Source organism: Tupaia chinensis, unplaced genomic scaffold (genome assembly GCF_000334495.1).
Source record: "Tupaia chinensis unplaced genomic scaffold, TupChi_1.0 Scaffold000557_1, whole genome shotgun sequence".
In the NCBI taxonomy this organism is placed as follows: Eukaryota; Metazoa; Chordata; class Mammalia; order Scandentia; family Tupaiidae; genus Tupaia; species Tupaia belangeri.
In genome coordinates this window covers 1,615,944-1,639,089 of record NW_006160069.1, presented here as the reverse complement: position 1 = coordinate 1,639,089, position 23,146 = coordinate 1,615,944, and the positions used below count along the sequence as shown (strand labels likewise).

At 38.6% G+C, this 23,146-nt stretch overlaps 1 protein-coding gene across 6 annotated transcripts in view; it reads left to right on the top strand.

Moving 5' to 3' along the window:
* Positions 1 to 23,146, top strand: part of APP (amyloid beta precursor protein) — a 235,378-nt gene that overhangs the window by 138,259 nt on the left and 73,973 nt on the right. For all 6 annotated transcript variants that reach the window (XM_006157706.2, XM_006157705.2, XM_006157701.2 and 3 more), the window contains 2 exons: positions 9,205 to 9,279; positions 11,467 to 11,625. In XM_006157706.2, coding sequence (XP_006157768.1) covers positions 9,205 to 9,279; positions 11,467 to 11,625 — 234 coding nt within the window. The remainder of the gene's footprint in view (positions 1 to 9,204; positions 9,280 to 11,466; positions 11,626 to 23,146) is intronic.

The window sequence follows — 23,146 nt, the reverse complement described above, 5'->3', positions numbered from 1 at the left end:
ATAAACCCACCAGGCTTCAATGATGAGAGCCCACCTTAATGACCTTAATCCTACTTTCCTTCCCAAAGCCCCAGCTTTTAACATTATGGTCTGGTGTTTCATCCTCTTCATCCCTTCCTGATCAATCTCAACACATGAATTGGGCGAGGGGGACATTCAAACCACAGCAGTAGATATAGAAAGATTTTATAAGCACAAATGTAATTAGGTCTACAACATTCCCCCGGTAAAGAAAGGTTTTCTCTCTCCGTGTATATGTTGTATCTGTAACCACCATGTTGTAAATTAAAATCTATTAAAATGTTTTTTATGAAAGCTGAAATTGTTTTTTATTAAATATCAGGTTATTATCATTCGAAACATGCCATCTCTTATAAAGCTAATTCATAGGCTCCAGAAACTTTGAACTGAACTATAATGATCCTTTCATCTAATTTCATAATGGTAGACAAGGGAGTGTTGTCCCTCTAACCCAAAGCAATATATGTGTATACAGGTGATTTCTGGGACCCAAGCCTCTTTTGCTCCCAGTGCAATCAATGCTCCTTTGACTACCTTGTGCTATAAACTCAAATATTTTTGTGGTAGATTCTTTATTAGGTTAAAAAAAAAACTTGTGTCTAAATCATGTCCAATTTATACATAATAATGACTATATTTTAAATTATGCCTATTACCAGACAATGAGTGTTACATTAGAGTTGGATAATACAGAGAATTTTAGCCTTTTTTCACATTCCTCTTTTGTTCATTCAATGAATTCATATCTAGCACTTATTATTTGCTAGTTGCCTTTCTAACTTGTAATCTATAAACTTAAAAGTGAATGCAAAAGTGAAACAGGAAACATAAATGAATGAAAAAGTCTCTCAGGTAAAGGGAGGCATTTATTTTGTTGGTATTAGTCCAGTATTCTGTGGTAAATATCAGGAGATGTGACTGATTTTTTTGTCATACTTAGCATAAATAATTAAATATCTCCTGACAGACATTAAAAAACAGCTCATGGGGACCAGCAGGTCGCATAGTGGTTAAGGCACTGGACTCCCACATGTCTGACCGCAGTTCAAGCCCCAGACCCAGCAGCTTGAGACTCAAACCAGTTGCATGTGGCTGTGTGCCCAAAATCCCGAGAAGAGAACGAGGAGAAGGGATGGCAGCATCGCATTCGGGGTGGATTCTCACTCCCCCACCCCCTCTGGTGAGGGCACGTGCCCTATGGCACCCGCCCCCCCCAAAAAAAAATCATTAAAATAATGAAACACAATTCATGAATTACTCTATGGCCTATTTTTCTTCCCTTTCTTTGTTTTGTTTCGTTTTCTTTTGAGAGAGAGATTTTTGCTATAGGGCGCATGCACTTGCTAGAGAAATAGAGGCTAGAAAGCAAGAAATCATCTCCCAGAGGGATGGCCATGCCACAATCCCTTCTCCATTCTCCTCCCCGGATCTTGGACACACATGCACATGCGCCCAATATGATTTTGAAGCCACCGGGTCCAGGACTCAAACCACGGTTGGCCATGTGGGTGTCCAACGATGTAAGCGCTATGCCATCTGCTGTTACCAGTTCATGGCATATTATTAATCACATCCTTTTTTCCCCGGCCTTGGGGAGACAACCTTCCAGGACTAATGAATACTCAGAGATAGCAGATGGGTAGCCTTATGTCTGCCATATGCAAACTAATTAGCGCAAAGCCCAGAGCTCTCAACCACCTTCTTACCTGGCTTTTACACTCTGGGCTGCTCTCCATCTGCTCTGAGCATCCCAGGGCCAGGTACGACAAGAGTCAGCCACCAGACCCCACAGCCCTTAGAAATTAAACTGGAAGACTCTACCTTGCTTACCCCTCCTCACCCATGAAAACCACAATTCTTTCCCATTTTTTCCCTGACTCCCTCAGCCTCCTGACTGACCCTGGTGCTTCCTCATGTGGCCTGTGTGTCATTGTGTCCTTCCTTCTTTTAGGAACTAGGAATAACAGTCTTTTCAGTGGTAACCCTGATCACGTAGTCCTGATCTCTTGGCTTCACCATACCTGAATAATAGTAAAACCTACACTTGAAAGCATAGAACTAATAATGTATCAACAAAGGCACACCCAGTTTGTTTTTAATAAACATGAATAATCACATATTTGATCTCTTTTATTCTAATAATATAAAATTAAAAAGTAAATTTATAATCATAGTACTTTTGGTTCCAAAATATAATGTGTAGTACTAGTGTTTGCCCATGGTAAAAATCTACAAGAAAGCTAGCTACTGTGAAATGGTGCAAGATCCTGAAGCCAACTCTTCTAAAAAAAAAATAGGATTTTTTATTAGGAAAGACACTGGCAGAAATGAGAGGTCCCCAGAAAGTTCATAGAAAATCCATATGATTAAAAAACTATGCACGGATTTTAATTTTCTTTTGTACAAAATTAACTGGTCTTTTAATTGCATTTTTCCATGAACTCATATATAATCGCTGTTGAGAAAGCGCAGGAGAACTAAATCTATTTATTACCACTGAAATGTCCTTTAAACTGAAATCTTCTCTTGCTGCTTGTTTCTGATGCTTTCTGAGACTTCATAGCCCTCAAAAATCTAATTCTGGGCATATGAATTCTAAAAAAAAATAATAATAACAAAAGTAAACACTGTCAGTGCCAGCTGGTGGCGCAGTGTTAGAGCAGCTCAATCCCACATGGCTGGCTGTACAGTTTAAGGCCAGACCGGTGGCTTGAGAAACAAACCAGAATGTGTATGTACCCCACATCCCAAGAGTAGAATGAAGGAGGAGTGATTGCTACATGGCCATCCCCTCTAGGAGGGCTCTCTCTGTCTCTCTCTCTCTCTCTCTCTCTCGTCCCCTGCCACTCCTGCAAGTTATATTTACCCTCCAGCAAATTTAAAATAAAAATAAAACGCACACTGCCCAGCTCGTGTCTGCCACCTACCACTGCGTCCTGACTCTGGGATCTGCCCACCATCTCTTCCATCTTCACTGCTCCCTCCTCGTATCTGCAGCAATAAACTGCTGCTCTGGTTGTTGGGCTCTTTTGCCCACCGTCTGCTCAGCTCATCTTGGCCATGTCTGTTCTCAGTATTGACTTCTGCAGGTGCTATCCCACCCTGCTTCATGTTTAAACCTACACCCATTCTTCATACCCCACAGAACAGGACAAGCAGCCATTGTTCTTACCTTTCATTTAATTCTAAATATTTGTTCCACTGTGTATTTTTGATACATGTCTTATCTCTTCAGCTGGATTGTATGCTACTCTTAGTTCCTTTCAGTTCATACAAGCAGACTTTTAAAAAGTTGGGGAATTAAAGTATGAGTTTATTTTGCTGCAAAAAAATAAACGTGAAATATTTATAGTATTAATTTTCAATGAACTTTTTGAAGATCCCTTTTATGAACCTTATTAACTTTGCATTTTATCCTTGCATCTGCTTGGTCATTATTTTATAAATACTCTCTTTTAAATTCTGTATTTTTTTCTCCAGTATTATCTTGGTCATTTTGGCCCTATTAAGAAAATCAGTTTGGGGCTGGCAGGTGGTGTGGCAGTTAAGAGCACTGGACTCCCACGTGATCCACCACGGTCTGAGTCTCAGACCTGCTGGCTTGCTTTGTCACTTTTTCTCTCTCTCTCGCTCTGTATCTCTCTGGTAAAATCAAAATAAATAAATGAATAAATGGATAAGTAAAGTTAAATAAAATAATTCATTAAAAAAAGTTTCAGATAGTTTTTTTTAATATTATTTTCAAAATATGATAGGTCTCCCCTTGCTTAAAAACTTTACTTTAGCACATCTGTTTATCCCATGACATAGTTCATCCAAGTCATGATAGGTTTTCTTTTCCTTTTAGGGACAGATGTATCAGAGAATTTGAGATATGTTTTCTTGGAACAGAATGCTGTCTATCAGATTCTAGTGATCACAGGAAAGTAAGACCTGAGGTCAAAATTTATCTTCTAAATCCACGAATTTGAGGAAGTTTTTAACTTTGACCTTTCCTTCTTTTTAAATCTCTACTTAGTTGTAGTCATTTTCTCTGCATGAAACAGCCAAGTCTTTAAAGATCCATAAATCCAGGTGAAATTGATCCATTGGTTCATGCCGTGGAAAATTGCTCTATAAGAATATACAGAGCAATCAGATTCTGAGAACTTAAAATTTTAATATTTTAGGTTGTTTTTTAAAATTATTAATTCATATCATAATATACAGAATTTGTTTTTTTGTTTTGTTTGTATTTTTTATTGTTATTTATATATCTGATCACTGTACGTCATTTAGATTATAAAGAGATTTTACCCAACGTGATGTATGCCACACAGCAGGTGAGTTGAGAATGCTGTACATGACGTCATCCACAGGCAGCAAACCCTATCTGTGTCCCGCAAAAGTCTTACCTCTCCATCTTTTCCTAATTTCCCTTCCTGCACTCTTCCCCTCTCCCACTCTCCTTCCACTTTGTCTCCAGTATCCAGAGCAATTTTCAATGCTTTTATGTCCTCCAGTCTTTCAGTCTCTACCATAGAGTGTAGACAGTCAGTATATGTTAAGTGGAGACATATTTTTTAAAGAATCATTTATTTTATTTATTTATTATTATTTTTAAATTTGCTGTAGGGCATGTGAACTCCAGAGAGAGAGATAGAGAGAGAGAGCGGAGGGAGAGTGAGAAAGCAAGCCAGTAGGTCCTGGACTCGAACCATCCTGGCTACATAGGACTACAGCATCTCAACCGCCACACCACCTGCCGACCTCTGTTTTGTTTGTATTTTGTCTTGTCATTGCTGTTAGGAATTATAACTTTAAACTTGTAGATTTTTGATACTATATTTTATAACTCTGATTTTGCAAGTATAAATAAGCGTTGGAACAGTGTAGAAGTACTTTTATTACTTACGAATTTAGTAGTTTCAATATATGTATCCTCAAAATGAAATTCTTCAAGTTGAAAGTTGACTTGACTGGAACTATTTAAAAATGTTGCCAAGGATGCATATGCTCAGTGGAGGGGGACAGGGAGTGAGAAAGCATGCCCAGAGGGTGTGGCCATATTACACACCCTTCAGTTCTCCTCTGTTCATGATTCTGGGTGTACACCTGGCATATATTTTACATCTCAGGAAACTGGACTCAAATGACACAGTCATCTCTGTTGCATCCAGCCACCTTAACCATCACACCATGGGCTGGCCTAATTTTTAATTTTTAAAATAGGTGTTGACATCTGAGAGATAGCCCTTTCTCCTGTCACTAAATATGAAGGGACTTCAAAAAGCTCACAGAAAAATTGAATTAAAAGTTCAATAATTCAGTTAAAACTTGAATTATTTTCTCTATAATTTAACTGAAACAGTATGGGGAAGCGAGTCTTGTGTTTTATACAAAGAATTCATGCTAATGGACAATAAAATATCTCCTTAGAAATTCACAGGCTGAATTAATGTGATATTCTCTCACTGAAGGTTTATCGTGATACAAAAAAATCTTGAAATCACGTGTAGTTTTTCTGTAATAGACTCATTTCACGAACTTTATGAAGATCTCGTATGTAAGTAAGCTGAGTTCACCTGGTGGATTTTCCATTTTATAATGGCAAATTGGGCCATAGGGTACAATAGCACTGCTTTAGAGCCACAACATTTTTAACTTTTTTTTTTTTTTTTTGAGAGCTTTTTGCTATAAGGCACATGCACTTGCCGGAAAGACAGAGAGAGACAGGGGGACAGAAAGCGAGAAATCACACACACACACACACACACACACACACACACACACACCCCAGGGGGATGGCCACACCGCAATCCCTTCTCCTCCAGTCTCCTTTTGAGATCTTGAGCACGCACGCACACGTGTCCGGTGTGAGTTTAAGCCACCAGGTCCAGGACTCGAACAGCGATCTACTACCTGGGAGTCCAGCAACATACCCATTATGCTAACTGCTGGTCCCTAGAGCCATAAAAATTTTGATTTATAGCCTTCCTTATCCATTCAATACCAGCATAACCTTGGACAGAAACACCCTAATCTTGCCCACAAAATGCAATGGCCATGCTTATGCTCATAGGCTCTTATAAGGAATTAATTAAAGATTTTTTTAGATAGATTTTGTAAATCACTTAGTTGAGGCTCAGTAATAATTTATCTGTTCAATGGAAGCTTTTGTTTCAAGGGAGATGGTCAGCCTGTAATGTATGTTCGTGTGTAGTAAGTATTCTTTGGGTGATGTTGAATGGTTTCATCTGTGGTCATGTAGACTATTACTACATTGTCCTGAAAATCAAAGTTTGAGTTTTATTTCTATAGTAATGCTTATTTTGAGCCCATTAGATAAATTATACTGTGGATCTCCAGCTCAAAGCCTGTTCCGAATGTGCATGGTGAGATGGTCCAAATGTAAACATAGCATGGGAAATCAGTTTTTCATATTCCCATGAGTCGTTTGGCTTCTATCTCAAACAAATTTTGAGATTTCTTGCCTGAAGAATTCTTGATAGAGTATTACTACTGAGAACATTCTCAATGCAAGAAATTGAAACATTTTTATTACAGGGTTTATCTCATTCATAAAGCAAAGATAGTCTTCAATATCCCTTCACCCACAGGTGCCTTCCGTTAACTCACAGAGACACCAAAACAACTGGGACAAGAGGTTTCTTTCCTCGCATGTTTTCTTGTTCATTGTGGTAGGACATTTGTCCCAATTAGCTGTGAACGTTGAGGTTATTTTTGATGTGCTTTTCAACTGTAATAGAAAATCCATCCCATACTGTTTTTTTGCATAATTTTACTGAAACAATACAGGAAAGCTAGTCTTGTATCTTGTACAAAGAATTAATGCTAATGGACAAAAGCATCTCCTTAGAAATTCACAGGCTGAACTGATTTTATGCTCTCTCACTGAAGTTCTCTATCAATATATAGTTATTAATTCCAAGTTTTCCTTGAGATTTTGAAGAATATCAGAAAACTCAGTTCCTGAGGGATTAATACCTATAAATTACAGGCTCTCGTAAGTGCGGAAATAAAATTTTCTCACACTTTGCTAGTACCTGAACTAGGCATGTACACATCTGGCGACAGGCCAGTATTTGATTAATTCGATGTTTTTGTTTTGTTTTTGTTTAACTTAGCTCTGCTATGAGTTGCACTTAAACTCTACCTGACAGTGAGCAGTACAGATGAAAAGAATAAGACAGTGGTGGGTGGTTGAAGTTGATACCATTTTCTTTCAACAACATCTACAGCCATAGGCTTTTTTTCTTTGCATTTAGTCAATGAATGTAATTCTCCAGGGAAGACAGGGTCACTGTTAAGTTTGAGAGTTGGGCGTTTTATTACCTTATGAAACAGATTCACCTGATGTCTTAGTTATGAGTTGCTGTAAGAGACTGGATAATTTATAAAGAAAAGACATTTATCTGGCTCACAATTCTGGTTACTGGGAACTTTAAGCGCATGGTGCTAGCATTTGGTAAGAGGGCATTCATGCTGCATCATTCTGTGGTAGAAGGTAGAAGGCAGAAGGCAGAAGGGTGAGAAAGTGTGCTGACAGGTGGCATGGTGGTTAAAGGCACTGGATTCCCACATGGCCAACCGTGGTTCGAGTCCCAGACCTGGTGGCTTCTTTCTCACTTTCTCTCTCTCTCTCTCTTCACCCTCCACCCCTCAAATTAAAATAAGCAAATGAATAAATAAAGTTAAATAAAATAATTCTTTTCTTTTAAAAAAAGAGGGGGATGAGAAAACATCAAATTCCCATTCATAACAATGCACTCCTGTGATAATAATTTTGATAATAACGTTCATCCGTTTCTGAGAACAGAGCCCTCATGACTTAATCACTTTGAAAAGATCTGTCTCTCAACATTGTTGCGTTGAGGATTAAATCTCCAGCCTGTGCATTTTGGAAGACACATTCAAACCTTGAAAGACACATTCAAACCGTAACACTTGGTTATTACTGAATTAGTGTTACCTTGTGAAAAATACTCTTTTGGTACATACAGATATTATGAATTCTGTTTCCTTGGAATTTCTCAAGGGATTTAGAGTAATTTTTATTCTTCGCAACTCATGTTTATGTGCACAAGTTCCCAATTGCCCAAAGGGTAGATCCAGGCTTGAGGTTAAGGGGATCTCTCATACTAACGAAGAGGTTTGGGTCCTAGACCAGCAGCTTGAAAAACATGCCCTGCCAGGTGCACGTGCATGTGTGTGCATCCCCCAAATCTTGAAAGGACGGAGAAATGGGAGAGAAGGGATTGAAGTGTGACCACCCCCAGTGGGGGGTGGGGGTGGGAGCGAGTAGCTTTCTCCCTCTCTTTCTCTTTCTCTGGCAAGCACACATACCCCCTTTAAATTTTTTTTAAAATGGGAGGGGTGGATCTTACAATTTCAGGAAAGAGAAATTTTCTTTTCCTTCTCACATTATGTACTTCTTTTTGACTTTGTATTACATTATGCACTTCTTTTTGGCTTTGTATTCATGACATATACACACATAAAATGTTGCATTTGCTCTTTTCCCCTATATAAAAAATACAGTTTGAAATATTTCAACTTGCCATCATTGAAAACTAAAGCCAATGTATTCTGTTTAATAACAGAAGACATTGTTGAGAAAATATGTTTTTTATGAATAGTTGTTCACATCAAATAAAATGACTTTCAGCATTTTGGGGTATGGGGGGTGGGGGAAGGCCAGCCTTGTTTCAAATGGTTATAGCACTGCAATAAATGTGAATGTTTGTGTTTATTACACTGCTGTTAGATAATTTTCAGTCTAGTGGGACTATTCAGAGGTGAATGGGTGATACATTTTTTTGGGGGGGTGGGCGGAGAGGTTTTAGCTATAGGGTGCGTGCGCTCGCCAGACAGACAGAGACAGAGAGATAGAAAGAGAGAAATCAACCCCCAAGGGGGATGGCCACACCTCAATCCTTTCTCCTCCATTCTCCTCTCAGGATCTTGGGCACACACGCACACGCACCCGGCGTGAGTTTAAGCCACCGGGTCTGAGATTCGAACATGGGAGTCCAGCGACATAGCCATTATGCAAACTGCTGATCCCGATACATTTTTTAATGTTTAAAATGACCCATAACAAAGAAGAAAATCCATCCAGTTAAATCTATATTTATAGGAAAAATTAATAATTTAAAATGCAAATGTTCTCTTGTTTTGTAGGTCATGAGAGAATGGGAAGAGGCAGAACGTCAAGCAAAGAACTTGCCTAAAGCTGATAAGAAGGCAGTTATCCAGGTAAGATTTAAGCCCTCCCCTACCAGGTAGGACATGGCAGCAGCCTGTTTATTGAGTGCTTATGTTTGCCAGCATCTACTGGAACCTCAGGTGTTCATAGTCCTATGAACTTGGGTTTTTCCTAATTACTGTCAAGTTATTGAGCTGCCTGAACCTGCCCTTATGTATTTACTCCCTGTTATTATTTCATGTGAAAAATCATTGCCATAAAACTCAAATTGTTACTTGCAATGTATTTTTTAAAATTGTATGTGTTTTATATATATATATGTGTGTGTGTGTGTGTATTTATTTTTATTTTTGAGAGGTTTTTGCTATAGGACATGTACACTCACCAGAAAGAGAGACAAAAAATGAGAAATCACCCACCAGGGGGGATGGCCATACCGTAATCCCTTCTCTTCCATTCAGCTCTCGGGATCCTGGGCACGCATGCACACTCACCCAGCATGAGTTTAAGCCACTGGGTCTGGGACTCAAACAGCGATCGACTACACGGGAGTCCAGTGACCTAGCCATTACATCATCTGCTGGTCCCATGTATTTTATAATTTCCTATTGACATTTAATTGTATAGCTGTGTAGGGTGGAATAGGATTTTTCAAAGCATGCATGCAGCATTTGATAATCAAATCAAGGATATCACCATATTCATCATCTTTGAACCCTGCAGTACATTATACACCTTCAATTTTTGTTTTACTAGGTTTCTTTCGGGGGGGTGTGTTTTGAGGTACACATGTATAGATGGGCAACATCCTTCTTTTTTTTTTTTTTCACTTATGATAGACCATTCCATAACCTATTTGCCTTGTTCACATGTATTCTGGTATCTGTTAATCATTTTTTTCCTGAGACCCTCTGCCACACCCCCATACAGTCTCTGGTATCTACAGTTGTCCTGTCTCCTTCTCAGCCTTTCAGTCTTTCAAGTTCTTCCACAGAGCATGGACATTTGGCATTAGTGGGCACGTGCAGTGTTTGTCTTTCATGGTCTGGCTGACTTGTAACTTATTGAGGAACTTCGGTGTTGTTTTCTGGAGTCGCTGTGGTTCCCCTTTTCTGCACAGCTTCATCAGCACTTGTTCTTGTTCTTTGGACTTTTTTTTTTTTTGATAATATCCATTCTAACTTGAATTATGTACACCTCAGTATGATTTGGTTTCTACTTCCTTACGGTAAGGAAGGTGGAATATTTGTGTTACGAAGTGTATTTATATTGGGCAATTCATTTTATAAGCTGTAGTGATATACAATGATTGAATGTATAAAATAAATTAGAATAATAATAAAATAAAACTTTTTAAATGTAAAATATTTTTGGCCATCTAGGTGGCAAGGTGTTTTAGACGGCTAGATCTGATATGGCCACCATGAGGTTTGAGTTCCACACCCACATGCTAGGCGTGTGTGCATATGTGTCCAAAATCCCAAGATGAAAATGGAGAAGAAAAAATTGAGGCAGAAAGCATCGTCTTGGGGATGCTTTCTTACCTTCTCTATCTCTCTGTCTCCAGCAAGTGTACATGACCTACAGCAAATTTAAAAAGAGAGAGAGAAGAATGTTGAATATTTTTCATATGCTTTTTAGCCATTTGTAGGTCTTCCTTTGAGAGTTGTCATTTCAGATCGATTGCCCAATTTTTAATTGCGTTATTAGTTTTTTTTTGCTGGTGAGCTGTTTAAGTTACATGTGTTGCAGTCTACTTTTTATTAGTGCTATTTCTTTCTGGTTGTCAGAATTTTCTGCTACTTCTCCCTCAAGTTATGTAAGAAATTGAATTTTTAGCCAGTCTCAAAATTACTTTAAATAAACTGAGAGGTTATGATGTCATTTACTTAAACTGTGTTCAGTACAAGAGGATTTGTAGAAAAAGATATGTAATATAAACGTTTCAAGAGTACATAAATTTATACGACACTATCTTAAGTCAAATCAGACTTCAGGGACTCCATGAGATACTGATTTCCAGTGGGAAATTAGGTTTGAAGCAAAGCACAGGAAAAAACGAGTAACCTATTTAACGTGCAGGGGCTAGTAAGAACATTGGAGTGACTATGGAATTTGGGGGACAGTCTTTATCGTTTGAAGAAAATGCAATAGGATCTCCTATTGAAAAGGTTTTAGTTTGCTGCCCTATCCTGTTGTTCCATTCCTGATTGATGTGTGTGTGTTTGCAATGGCAGCATTTCCAGGAGAAAGTAGAATCTCTGGAACAGGAGGCCGCCAACGAGAGGCAACAGCTGGTGGAAACCCACATGGCCAGAGTGGAAGCCATGCTCAACGACCGCCGCCGCCTGGCTCTGGAGAACTACATCACCGCTCTGCAAGCCGTTCCCCCACGGGTAGGAGTCAGTTCCTCTTACTCGATCTTGTCTGGGAGTGGATGTCCAAGTGTGCATTAAATAACTCAACCAAAGAGCCACTCACTTGCATGGACTTTCCTCACCACTGGACTTTCTGTTCTATGTAAAATGACAGCACAGAAAGTCACCAGGAGCTGGCAACGAGCCCCAGCCATTCTTCTAAGTAGTAAGATAGTATCAACCCTGTTCCACCAGTGACATCACTGTGCTCTTGGGCGATGGAGTGACTGGTTCAGGGTGACACTGCTGATAAGGGACAAAGTGGAGCTGTGAATCACAGTCACCCACTGCAGTGCCTTCTCACTGGACCATACTTCCTCTGTGAACAAAGAGCTTTTGAAAAAGAATATTCACATTAGAATTTTCAGTTTCTAGTCACCAAAAAAAAAAAAAAAAATCACCGTCTGAGCAAGTCACTACTCAGTGAAGTTCTGCTTATATGTCTCTGCAGATGGAAAGTTCTCTTTTTCTAGAGAATGCACTTTAGGGGAAGGGCTGTGGGAGGCATTTGCCAGATTAGAGTGGAGTGGTGGATGTCAAGACCAGAACCTTTATAGCAGACAGATTACAAAGTGATCCAGCTAAAAGTCCAATCTCTGAAGCAAACCCTCTGCTAAATGGTCATTGATAGGGATAAAAGTAAGAAGAGGACTGAATAGATTCTTGAACAAATGCACATTTTAAATCTTTCCATTTCATCTCAGCTGCCATCACAGGAAAAGCAGCAGCAAGATGACTATTTGCCAAAATTTCATCTTTTATTCAGGGAGATAATTTTAGATCCATCATCATGGTGCTTGTTTGTGGGCCTATTCAACATTTCATATGGAATTAGATATGTTTATTTGGAATAAAAATTTAAAACTGGATTAAGAAGAACTGTTGTACTGGGAAAAAGAAAAAGTGTTGTTATTGTTTGATCCAAGGATTTCTGTTAAATTTTTACCTTAGAGGGCTGGCCCCACAGCGCAGTTACTCATCGCTGTCTACGGGGAGCCAGATCCCACGTGACTGACTTGGCTTGGTTACCAGCTCTGACGTGCTGCAAAACATGCAGGATCCTGATGGGATAGAGAAATGGAGGAAAGGGAGTTTGGGTGCTCAGGCCTGACTGGTGGGGCACTTCCTCTTTTTCTCTTTCATTGATGTGTATATAGACCCTCTGGCATATTAGGGAGAAAATATTTACCCCCAAAATGCATAAATCTCTTCTTTGTGATTAAAAAAAGAAATGGCCTTGGGTAAGTTATGGACTTGAAATCTTGGAGCATTACCTGCAATTTTTAAGTAATCATCTTTGTACATGTATTTGTTTGTTTGTTTATTTTACTTTGTTGCCATCAGAGAGAGACAGAGAGAGAAAGTGAAAAGTCACCCTGCAGGTGGGATGACAACGCTACCATCCCCTCTCTTTTAGTCTCCTCTAGGGATTTTCTATTTGTTTAAATTTAACATATGGCTAGACAGTACACTTAGCTCTGCACATTAGAAAGTACAAGAAGATTCTAAATCCTTTGAGGACTTTTAAACATCCTCTTGAAAGACATAAATTAGGAAGTTGTCAGTGCTTGTCTAAGGAAGGTCACATCTTGTAATTGGGGCCACAGGTAAATATTTTTGAAATCTCCCTTGTAATTAATGTAGTGCCTGCAAAATACAAAAATAGTCAGTAAATTTTATTTGAATATAAGTAAATAAATTAATGAAAGTGGTTTCTCTATAGATGTTAACACTTTTAGAATAATTATTCCCCTAATCTTTACCAAATCCTTTACTCCTAGCCTTTCCAAACATGGGAGTCTGAAGCAATATGGATTATATTCAGTCTCTCTGAAACTCAGATTTAATTCACTCATTCATTCATAGTTTTGGATCTGATCTTGTCATTGTTATAAGGTGATGTTCTGTGTAACTAGAAGTCCTTGTATTACTGCAGATTTCACTTTGTTAGTCCCTGAGTCTTCATGTTCCTATAGGCCAGTACGTGAATAGCCAACCTAAAACTGCATTACCTGGCACATATTTAGAATCAAATATATTTTATAAAATAAATACTTCAAATATTACAATAATTAAAACTTTTCTATTTCCCAGGGAGGAAAAACATAGAGAAAGCTATGACTTTGCCCTGAGGATAAACTCTTCCTCTTTTGAAGGCTAGTGACTCCTCTAAGAGCCAGCCTCTTAACCTTCTTATGGTTAGACCTCCATATCCATGGGTTCCACATCTACAGATCTAACCTACCATGGATGCCAGGTCACACTAATTGTTACCAAGCAAAGGAGGAAGTAGTCCCCTAAAAGCAAGGTGTTGAAAAGTTTACTTATTTTTCTTTTCCCTTATATCTGATGCTAAAATTACTTACAAGTAATATAGAGATGATTTAAAATGTGTAGATACTTTTTGCATAGGATATATCAGGGAATTCTATGTGCCCCCCCCGCCCCCATAGTTAAATTTCTTTCTGAAGTTGTATTGCACACCTCCAAGCCACCAGACTTAAGTACCACTTAAAGTGAACGAACGATCATCATTTATTAACTAGCTCTCTCTAGTCGGGTGCTTCTTGGGGGGAGTATAGTCTAACGTTTGTGGCTTCATGAAATAGAGAATTACTGTCCAAGCCTTCCCTCTTGTGACTGTCAGGGTCCTACTTCTCCCTTATAGGTAGAAAAAAGATAATGATGCTTTCTGACGGTTGAACATTCTTTGTCGTCTGAAGAGAAATCAGACACAATGCGAGGTCTTGCACTAGTAAACCAAAGGTTGGCTAGAGGTTATGTTTTGTAAATAGTCTGTCCACTGCAGGCCTAGAGCTGGAGAAACTTAGCATCTCATCAGTAAGAATGAAGATGTCTTGAAGATGAGAAGTAAATAACCAAACTGAGATATTCGGTACTTTTATAAATTTAAATTTTATAAATTTAGTCTCAGTTTTTCACTTAGGCAACATCATTACTATTACTCTTAATTCAACTACTTTTAAACAGTTTCTAAGTGGAAGTGAGAATCAAGCAACATATTCATGCACATCTGCATGTGCAGCAGTTTCATTGTTTTGACTGTTCCAGTGCTCACGATCGCGGCCTTCTTATCCACACTGAAATTTATCTCATGCTGTTATCTGCTACTTCACACTCAGACTTTCAATATTTAATTGGGGGAAAAAAACTACAGCAATTTTTATGGTACCAGGATCTTTTCTTTCCTCACTTCTTAGTAGATCAGCGAGTATTAAATCTTCCAGAAATTCCTGAAAATTTTGTCATAGAATTTTTTGGTGGAATGCTAATGTTGTAAGAGTCTTCATTAAGTAGCATGGTTTTGTCACTAAATTGAGAATTTGCTCAATGCTATTTGGTGAATTTTAGCACTGGGGCCATAAATGTTTAAGAAGAAGACGGGGCGAGCAGGTGGTGTGGTGGTTAAGGCACTGGACTCCCACATGGCTGCCTGAACTTGGCAGCTTGCTTTCCCTCTCTCTCTCTCTCTCTCTCTCTCTCTCTCTCTCCCTGGGGAACACATGTGCCCTGTAGCAAATTAAAATAATAATAATGATGAATAAAATAAAATAATTATTTAAAAAAAAGAAGCAGTGATCATTGGAGATAAAAAAGGACAATGATTAATGGATGTTTTGTCACAGGCAAACTGATGATGGCATGAAAAACCAGCTAATCATTTTTTTTTTAGTTATTTTAATTGAACTTTATTTATTTATTTTAATTTGACCAGAGAGGAGGAGAGACAGAGAAAGAGAGAGAGAAGAGAAGAGAGAGAGAAAGCAAGCCACTGGGTCCAGGACTCAAACCACGGTCAGCCATGTGGGAGTCCAGTGCCCTTAACCACCATGCTACCTGCCTGGCCCCCAGCTGATCAATTTTTAGTAGCTATGGTACGTTGATTCCAACTAATCAGTCTTTAGCCGATAGAGGTATTGGTGTAACTCTAAGATTTCCAAAGCAAAAAAGAAATTGAGGTGCTAAATTTCATTTTTATATGGTATTGCTAGCTGCCCTCTCTATGACTCATTTGGTATTCATTTTTGGTCACAAAAGAAATATCAAACATTTTATAGAATATATGTAAATGCCATATATCTTTAAGATAAATATGAATGTCTGTAGCTCAATGTAATAGATGATAAATACGTTAATATTTATTTGCTGAATTCTTAATCTGAAGAGAGTTGAATATTACAAGAGTTAAGGTATTCTACCAGCAAGTTTTGAGTATAATTAAAATTTTATAAAGCTAATCAGAATATACTTAAAAGTTAAGTCACTACTAGGTTAAAAATTATCTTTTAGAAATAAAAATAATTACCCTATACCAGCATTGGTGTATTTCATAAGTGCTTCAAAAAGTGAATGGAAAATGTGTATTATGAAAAACCTATGCAGTATTTCAAAACAGTTTTTGCACCAAAAAGCTCAGACTTTAATTCTATTTTTTCCATAAACTTTTTGAAGTCTCCTCATATTTATTCACTCACTTTTTATTTATTTTTTAGTTGAGATTTATACGAATTGGTGACCACAGGGGGAATCATTAACTTCAGAGCTTTTTAGGACAAACCCAGTGACAAATAGTCAGTGGAAAGAAAAACAGGAGAATTTGCATGTCTTAGATAAAATGCGGTGAACCGTACCAAGTGGCATGTGCGCTATTTCAGAAAAACTTCTCAGTATTACCTCCCTACCTTGTTTCGAAGGCTTACCAAGCTCAGTAGACAGATCTTGCTCAACAGCAAGTATGTAACCAAAGACACTGGTGTTTTTAATTAAGTTCAATAGAAAAGGAAGTATGTTGGAAAGTCATTATCATAAAAGCTATCCTGTGCTTCTAAGACCATCATCCAAATTCCTTCCACCACTGAACATTCTAGGTCACTGCCTTCAGAAGAAATGCTCTTTATCAGATGCTGTCAGACATACAGCACCAGGATGCTGTTCCTTCCAGCAAACATACATATTTATATGTTAGTTCCTACTTTCAATTCGTCCTTTAAAATGAAAACCTACTGTGAAAATAGGAACTTTTCCCTTTTGACAAATGCATAGTACATCACACAAAGCTTCAGTGCGTAGTCACCTGCCCAGTTTTACCAGGTAGCAAAAGAATCTTCACCATAGACAAATGTACATGTGCATGCATACACACACAATGCAAAGTGTCATATTGGTTTCAAAGAGTTCATTTGTAAAGCTTAGCCATGGTTCTCATTTGGATTTGGAGAAGCTTTACCTTGAGTTTCACTACACAATTTTTTTAAAATTGCCAGAGGGCATGTATACTCTACAGAGGAGAGAAAGGGACTGGGAGAAAACCGCCCTCCCCACGTGTCTTGATCACGTGCAGTCCTTTCTCCTCCATTTCGCCATCCTGTCAGGATTTAGGACACACATGTACATGTGCCCTGCATGTTTTCCAAGCTACTGGGTCCAAGATTCAAACCCTGCCATCTGTCATGTGAGAGCTAACTCTCATAACCACGAGGGTACAAGGCCATTCCCAGATGTTTTCAAATCAACAAGAGCCTATGGAATTTCCAGCAGGTCACAACACTGGCCAAGTGTAGGAGGAAGAGAGGTGAAATGAAAAAAATGATATAAATGCCCTTATCTTTGAACATGTTAACCAGTTAGGGGATATAAGAACGCCAAAGTCCAAATCTGGATATACAAAAGTAAAGCAGATTGCTGTAAATCTTCTCTTTAAAAGTCAAGAAAATGTCACCGTTGACATTGGTTGGATGATCAGACCATTTGACAAATCTTTACAAGTCTGTGTGGAAACATCTTTTGTTTACGATTTCTTCTGCAACTCTGTGGGCTGTGCCTTCTGGGCTGCATTAATAATCCTGTTCGTGTTAAAAACTTCAGCATGTTTCACTGTTTGACGAAACAAGACTCAAGGACATATAAGTCCAAACGGTTCCTGGCCTTTCTGACCTGTGCTCTCAGGTCAGAAAGTCTAAACTCTGTCCAGTGCATGCTAATGTTGTCAGAAAGCATCAATCATGGGTTTGAGTCACATGCTAAACGTTAGTTTATAAGAGGGAGCCCCACCACGTAGGGCTCGCGAGTAATGTTTACTGATCCCGAGGAACACAGTTAATGGTCCAGCAGGGAAAGCCATGAGTTCACTTGCGTAGGAAAGGATGCTCCCATGTGGCTGTGAGAGAAGTCCGTGCTGTCGTGAGCATAGTCAGGCTTTATTCAGTAGGAACAGTGCACTTATAAATCAGTTAAAGATCAATGCACATTCTGCACCAAGACAGGGGTCTCATTTGTACATGCGTTGCTTGAAGGTTACAATAAAAGATTAGCTTATCAATGAACAGAATCAGCACTGGTCAGGACTTAGTCCCCCTAATCTTGTGATGTTCATGTGGAGGGGTGCACAAAGCTCCAGAACAACCTGATTGTGAGCTAGTTCCATGAGGTGAAAGTCATGGTCACAGATGTTCAGAAGTCCCAGCCAGACCAGCAGCTGGGTCTCAGGGGACAGAGCAAAGAAGGAGAGGGGAGGGGAGAGTTCAATGTATGGGGCCTACTCTCAGTTCTATATGCTGTCTCCACTGATTTTTAGTTGCCATCTTCACTACTTTATTAGTTTCTGTTAAAATAAAAACTTTAGACTTGTCTGATGTAGCAGAGCCCCTAGAAGGACTTCCGTGGAATCCCAAGTTTCCACTTATTCAAATTACATTTATAGGCAGGAAAAGAAAAGTGACATCCAAAAATTGGAAGTGAAGTAAGCAAGGTAGAGAAACAGCTGGATTGGTGACAGCTTAGTGTTTGCCTGTGTGAACACAGTTTAAAGGGTGGGCTATCTGACTGACATGTGGCCGCTATGACTGGATACCATTCAGGGATTTGTTAAGGAACCTGACTCCTAAGTGAGGTTGGTTAGAACTCAAGTATCTGAGTGTGGAGCCTTCTCAGGCCAATACCGTTTGGTTTAACACTTGACTAATTTATTGGGCCTGTTTAACCAAAATAAATTATTTCTAAGAACTAGCAAAATATCCCAGAATGAAGTTAGGAAACCTGCCCGATTTGACAAAAGGTCACTAATTTGTGAGAGTCAGGATTAAAATCACTATTCTCTGCCTTTTTATGGAGTACTACAGCGTAAACACCTGTCTTTAATTCCTAGGTTTGCTATCTCTATAACCCTAATTAGTAACAAGGGATTCCTCCTCTTTCATCTGCACATTGGAGTTGATGTTGCTGCTCTTGTTCCAATTAACGTTGTTCTTGCTTTTGTTAGACATAATTAGTAAAACAAGGATTCGTTGAAGGTTGAGATGAGATTGTAAAGTAGAAAATTGTTTTCCTCCCTGAAAAGGGAAAGATTATTAGGGTGAAATACATGAGGCTTTGGTAACACGTCCCTTCTATAAAGCACTCTGTGTCCAAGTGACGGAGGGGACAGATGGGACATGACTTGCTCTCTCCTTGATACCACTGTGTTCTGTTATAGGATAAGGTCAAATTCAAAGCAGTAAGCTGGATGTGGTGGGAAGGGTGCAGAGGTTTTGCTCTGGCAATATAAACTAAGTGGGTTCGAAATGTGATTAATCCAGTACTTTTCCATCTGTGCCATCGATATTATCAGACTTGAAAAATATTGAATGGGGGAGTGTGTGAGAATCTACTGCTGTTTCTTCTGATGCATCTTCAAGACTTCCATGTTCAACTCAGCACAGAATTGTCATGTGTCTTCTTATATATATGTGATTTCCTTAAGAAATAGAAGCAGATAAATGTTGTGGTAGCTCAATTCCTATCCTTAAGACAAAATAAGGTTGCTCTCCAAAGGTTCCCATAGAGGCATCCCCCTTTTTTCTTTTCAATGTTTCTTCCAACAGCAAAATTGCCTTTGAAATGTTAAGGGTCGAAGTACCAAAACGAGCTCTACTGAGACCATCTCAAGCACAGAGAAGTTTAACGCCTCTGTATTTTTAACCTGCACAAGGCGATTTTTGAGCATTTTACATTATATGCTCAAAATTTCTTGAAATCTGAAGTGTTGAGCTATGACACTAGAGGCCTCAAATGTATTTGTGAAGAAGATAGAGAATTGCCATTTTCTTGGTAGGTGATTAATGTCCCCTGTAACAGTTTTGGGAACCCCGAGAGTGCAATTTAATGCTCCAGGAGAATGTCTTCTAAATAAGTTCCTTGTGACCTGGAACAGTTAGGGCGCTTCTCCTACTGTTGAGTCATTTACTTCCTTCTTGGCAGGATTATGCCCAGGGCTTTTAAAAGCTCTTGACAGCTCACTTCCCTCCCATTAGAAAATGGTTTAAGGCATAAGTGTCTATTATGATAAGATGCCAGATTTCAAGATTAGGCACAGCACTAGGGAGTGGGACAATAGGGCCTAATAGTCATGTTTTAATATACTTCCCACATGCACTATCAAATAAAAAGCTATATATCGGACATGATTGGCCTTGAGTCATTGTGTCCATCACCAGTCAATCAAATGTATGTGATTCATCCCAAGTCCTAGGAATGCTTCATTTGAGAAATGATACAAAAGAATCAAGTGGAAAAAGCAATAATACGTATGAGAAGTGGGGGAAACGTCTATAGAGAAAGACCATCAAATTTCCCTCAAAATTGCCTGTACTAATCCGATATCAAGACCTACAAAGAATATGTGCTATGTTTTGAAATCAATGAAATTAATTTTCTTGTGAGACTGGTTTACAAGTGCTGTGGAGCACATTAAATACTTCTGAGAAAGATTCCTCTGTTAAGTGAACTTCTTACAGCGGTGGTACAACTGTAACCACATGGAGAGGTCCTCAGCTCGTGTCCCATGACCTCCCTATATGCATACTGCAAACCCATGGTCCAAGCCTCTGAGGCTGAGGATAGAGTTGAAGCGTGAAGATCCTGTAAGGGAGTGCCTGCCTCTCTCTCTCAATAAATAAATAAGCTTTAAACAAACAAGCAAACAGAACTTCTTACAGGACCCCAGTACACTGGATAGATAGAGCAAGTGGGTTTGTACTATCAGTATGTTTTGTGAATATTGGGGATGCTGCTCTTCTGAGTAGAGAGATGGATAATCTATACTTTGGGAACTGTTTCTAAAGTTATATTTTGCTCGAGGTTATTCATTCATTAGCAGATATTTATTAGCAGTCAAACTGTGCCATAAACTGTTCCAGGAGGTAGAAATATGTTATACTCTTGTTCCTAGAGGGGAACATGGTTAATGTTCCAAAATGTAAATCTTCTGTTTTCAAGTTAATTATTTTCCTCCTTGCTTTCATTGCTGATGATGTCTAATCCATTTTAGCAATGCCTTTTCTTAATTCTTTAAGAAATTTCTGTTTGAACGATTTTTTTAAAAGGCAACATGATTGCCATGTGAATTCAGTGCAAATTGAAAAGTGCCCCATCAGTTTCAAATAGGTACTGTATAATTACGGGCTTAACACTTTCAGAAACAATAGTAATCATAAAAAGGATTGGATATAATTACTCCCCCTGGGGAAGCTCTTTTCCTTCTGTTTTCTCTATTCTTCCCTTTAAGTTTTAATAAGATTACCCATCCACTGCCAATAGAACCAGATTGTAATATTAATACACAGAATATCTTAACTGTGAAATAAGAGGAATTTTCTAGAAAAAAAATCACCAGTTACAGAAGAGTTAGAGACATAGTGGGTGATTGAGATTATATGCATAAAGATTTTTAAAATATTTCTTAATCCTACTTATTGTCAATATTCTTAAGAGCCAATAATTCTTATGTTTGTTTTTCTAATTATATGGATAATCCTGGTTTAAATGTAGGTATTGTGAAAGTGCTACACACATTAGTAGCAGTTACTTTAAGAGAATTTATTTCTAGAGATACCAGGTATTTTTTTCTCTACTATTTCTATATGAATGTTTCTGTATTTGCATTAAAATTTTAAGAAATTCATCTTGGTCCTAGCATGATAAAATAAACCTCGCTAGACAACCAAGCTTCCCTGGGATACATGATCAAGCTCTAAAAATAACTAGTTTCAATCTATGGGGGTTCTGTCTCCTCACTGAAAGTTGAGAGGGTAATTCTTTATTTGAATAAAAAATGCATGAATCATATTCCAAATCAGGCATGTGTTTTTATGTCTGATGTGTAGAGACAATTATCATTTTATTTGGTATGATTGCTTTAGCTGCTACTGTCCAACATAGGAGCTAATCTGATTTTTTTTTTTTTTCATTTCTAAGCATGTTTCCTAGAAATATGTTTACATGGCCAAATCAACCAAGCAGAACCCTGTAATCCATTTATTGAGGGGCATGGTAATGTCCTGAATTATCTGACGTCTCCAGGTTTTGCTTATCAAGTAGGCATTAGGAAGAAAGGGCTTGTGTGTCTGTGTTACGGTTGCACTTACAATGTGCAGCTGAGCTCACATCAACAGCAATGAGGTCAGAGTTGTCTGTGGACTTGACAGAGCTCCTTGACCCATGTAGAAACCATTGCCTGGGAATCCTGAGAGCCTGACAGTTTTATTATCAAGCTCTGGAGATTTTCAAGACAGGTTAGGGATATATTTCTTTAGCATATACAGAAATGGCAGTATTAAATAAGCAATAAAAAAACGTGTGAATACATTGACCATTTAATGATCCATCTTAGAAGATAAGGTTGAAATTAGTACTAGACTCAATGACTGTCACAAAAGTTAACTTTTAACTAATACCTTGAAACATTTTCTAGTAATCCTAACTTCTAAGCTGATTGACACCTTTTTATCTTTTCATTTGAAGCTCTTCCTACTTCTGACGTATTAGCTAAAGTATAGCTAATTACCAAAATAGGACAGTAGGACAGTAATTGAGAGACTGAATAAGCTAAAAATGAATCTTAAGTGCAAATTAAGAGCTCTTTCACCCAGCTGCAGTAGCACTGCTGGAAGCCATATGGACACTTTGGATTTGGTCCCCAGGTCAACCTATGCATGCCAAACAGATGTGTGCCCATGACCCTGGATGACTGGGAAGGCTGGCGGGAAGATTACAACTTAAGACCCTACGGAGGGTGCTTGTCTCTCTTTCTCTCTCATGAAATAAAAAAGTTAAAAAAAAAAAAATAGAGCTGAACCACATGCCCCAAAAGAATATTACCCAAGCTTATAAGAACTGGAAATTCAGGTCAAGACTCTGAGAACATACTTCCTTTTCTGATCAATGATTTATTTTCAGATCTGTAAGTTATTTTGTAAGACAGTCTTTGGCTTGGTCCATTTGAGATTCTCCCTGAAAGACAGGATCACATAGTTATTGGGAGAAGGGGCCCTGGAGCCAGAGAGCTGCTGGGCCAGTGTGTTCTTGCACTAATGCACACAGGCTGTGTAACTGTGGGCCAGCCATGTTGCCTATAGAACCTCAACCTCCTTTATGCTTGTGCCTCAGCTATAAGGTGGTGAGAACACTGAACGGCAGTGATGGGGCAGATATGAAGATCAGATAA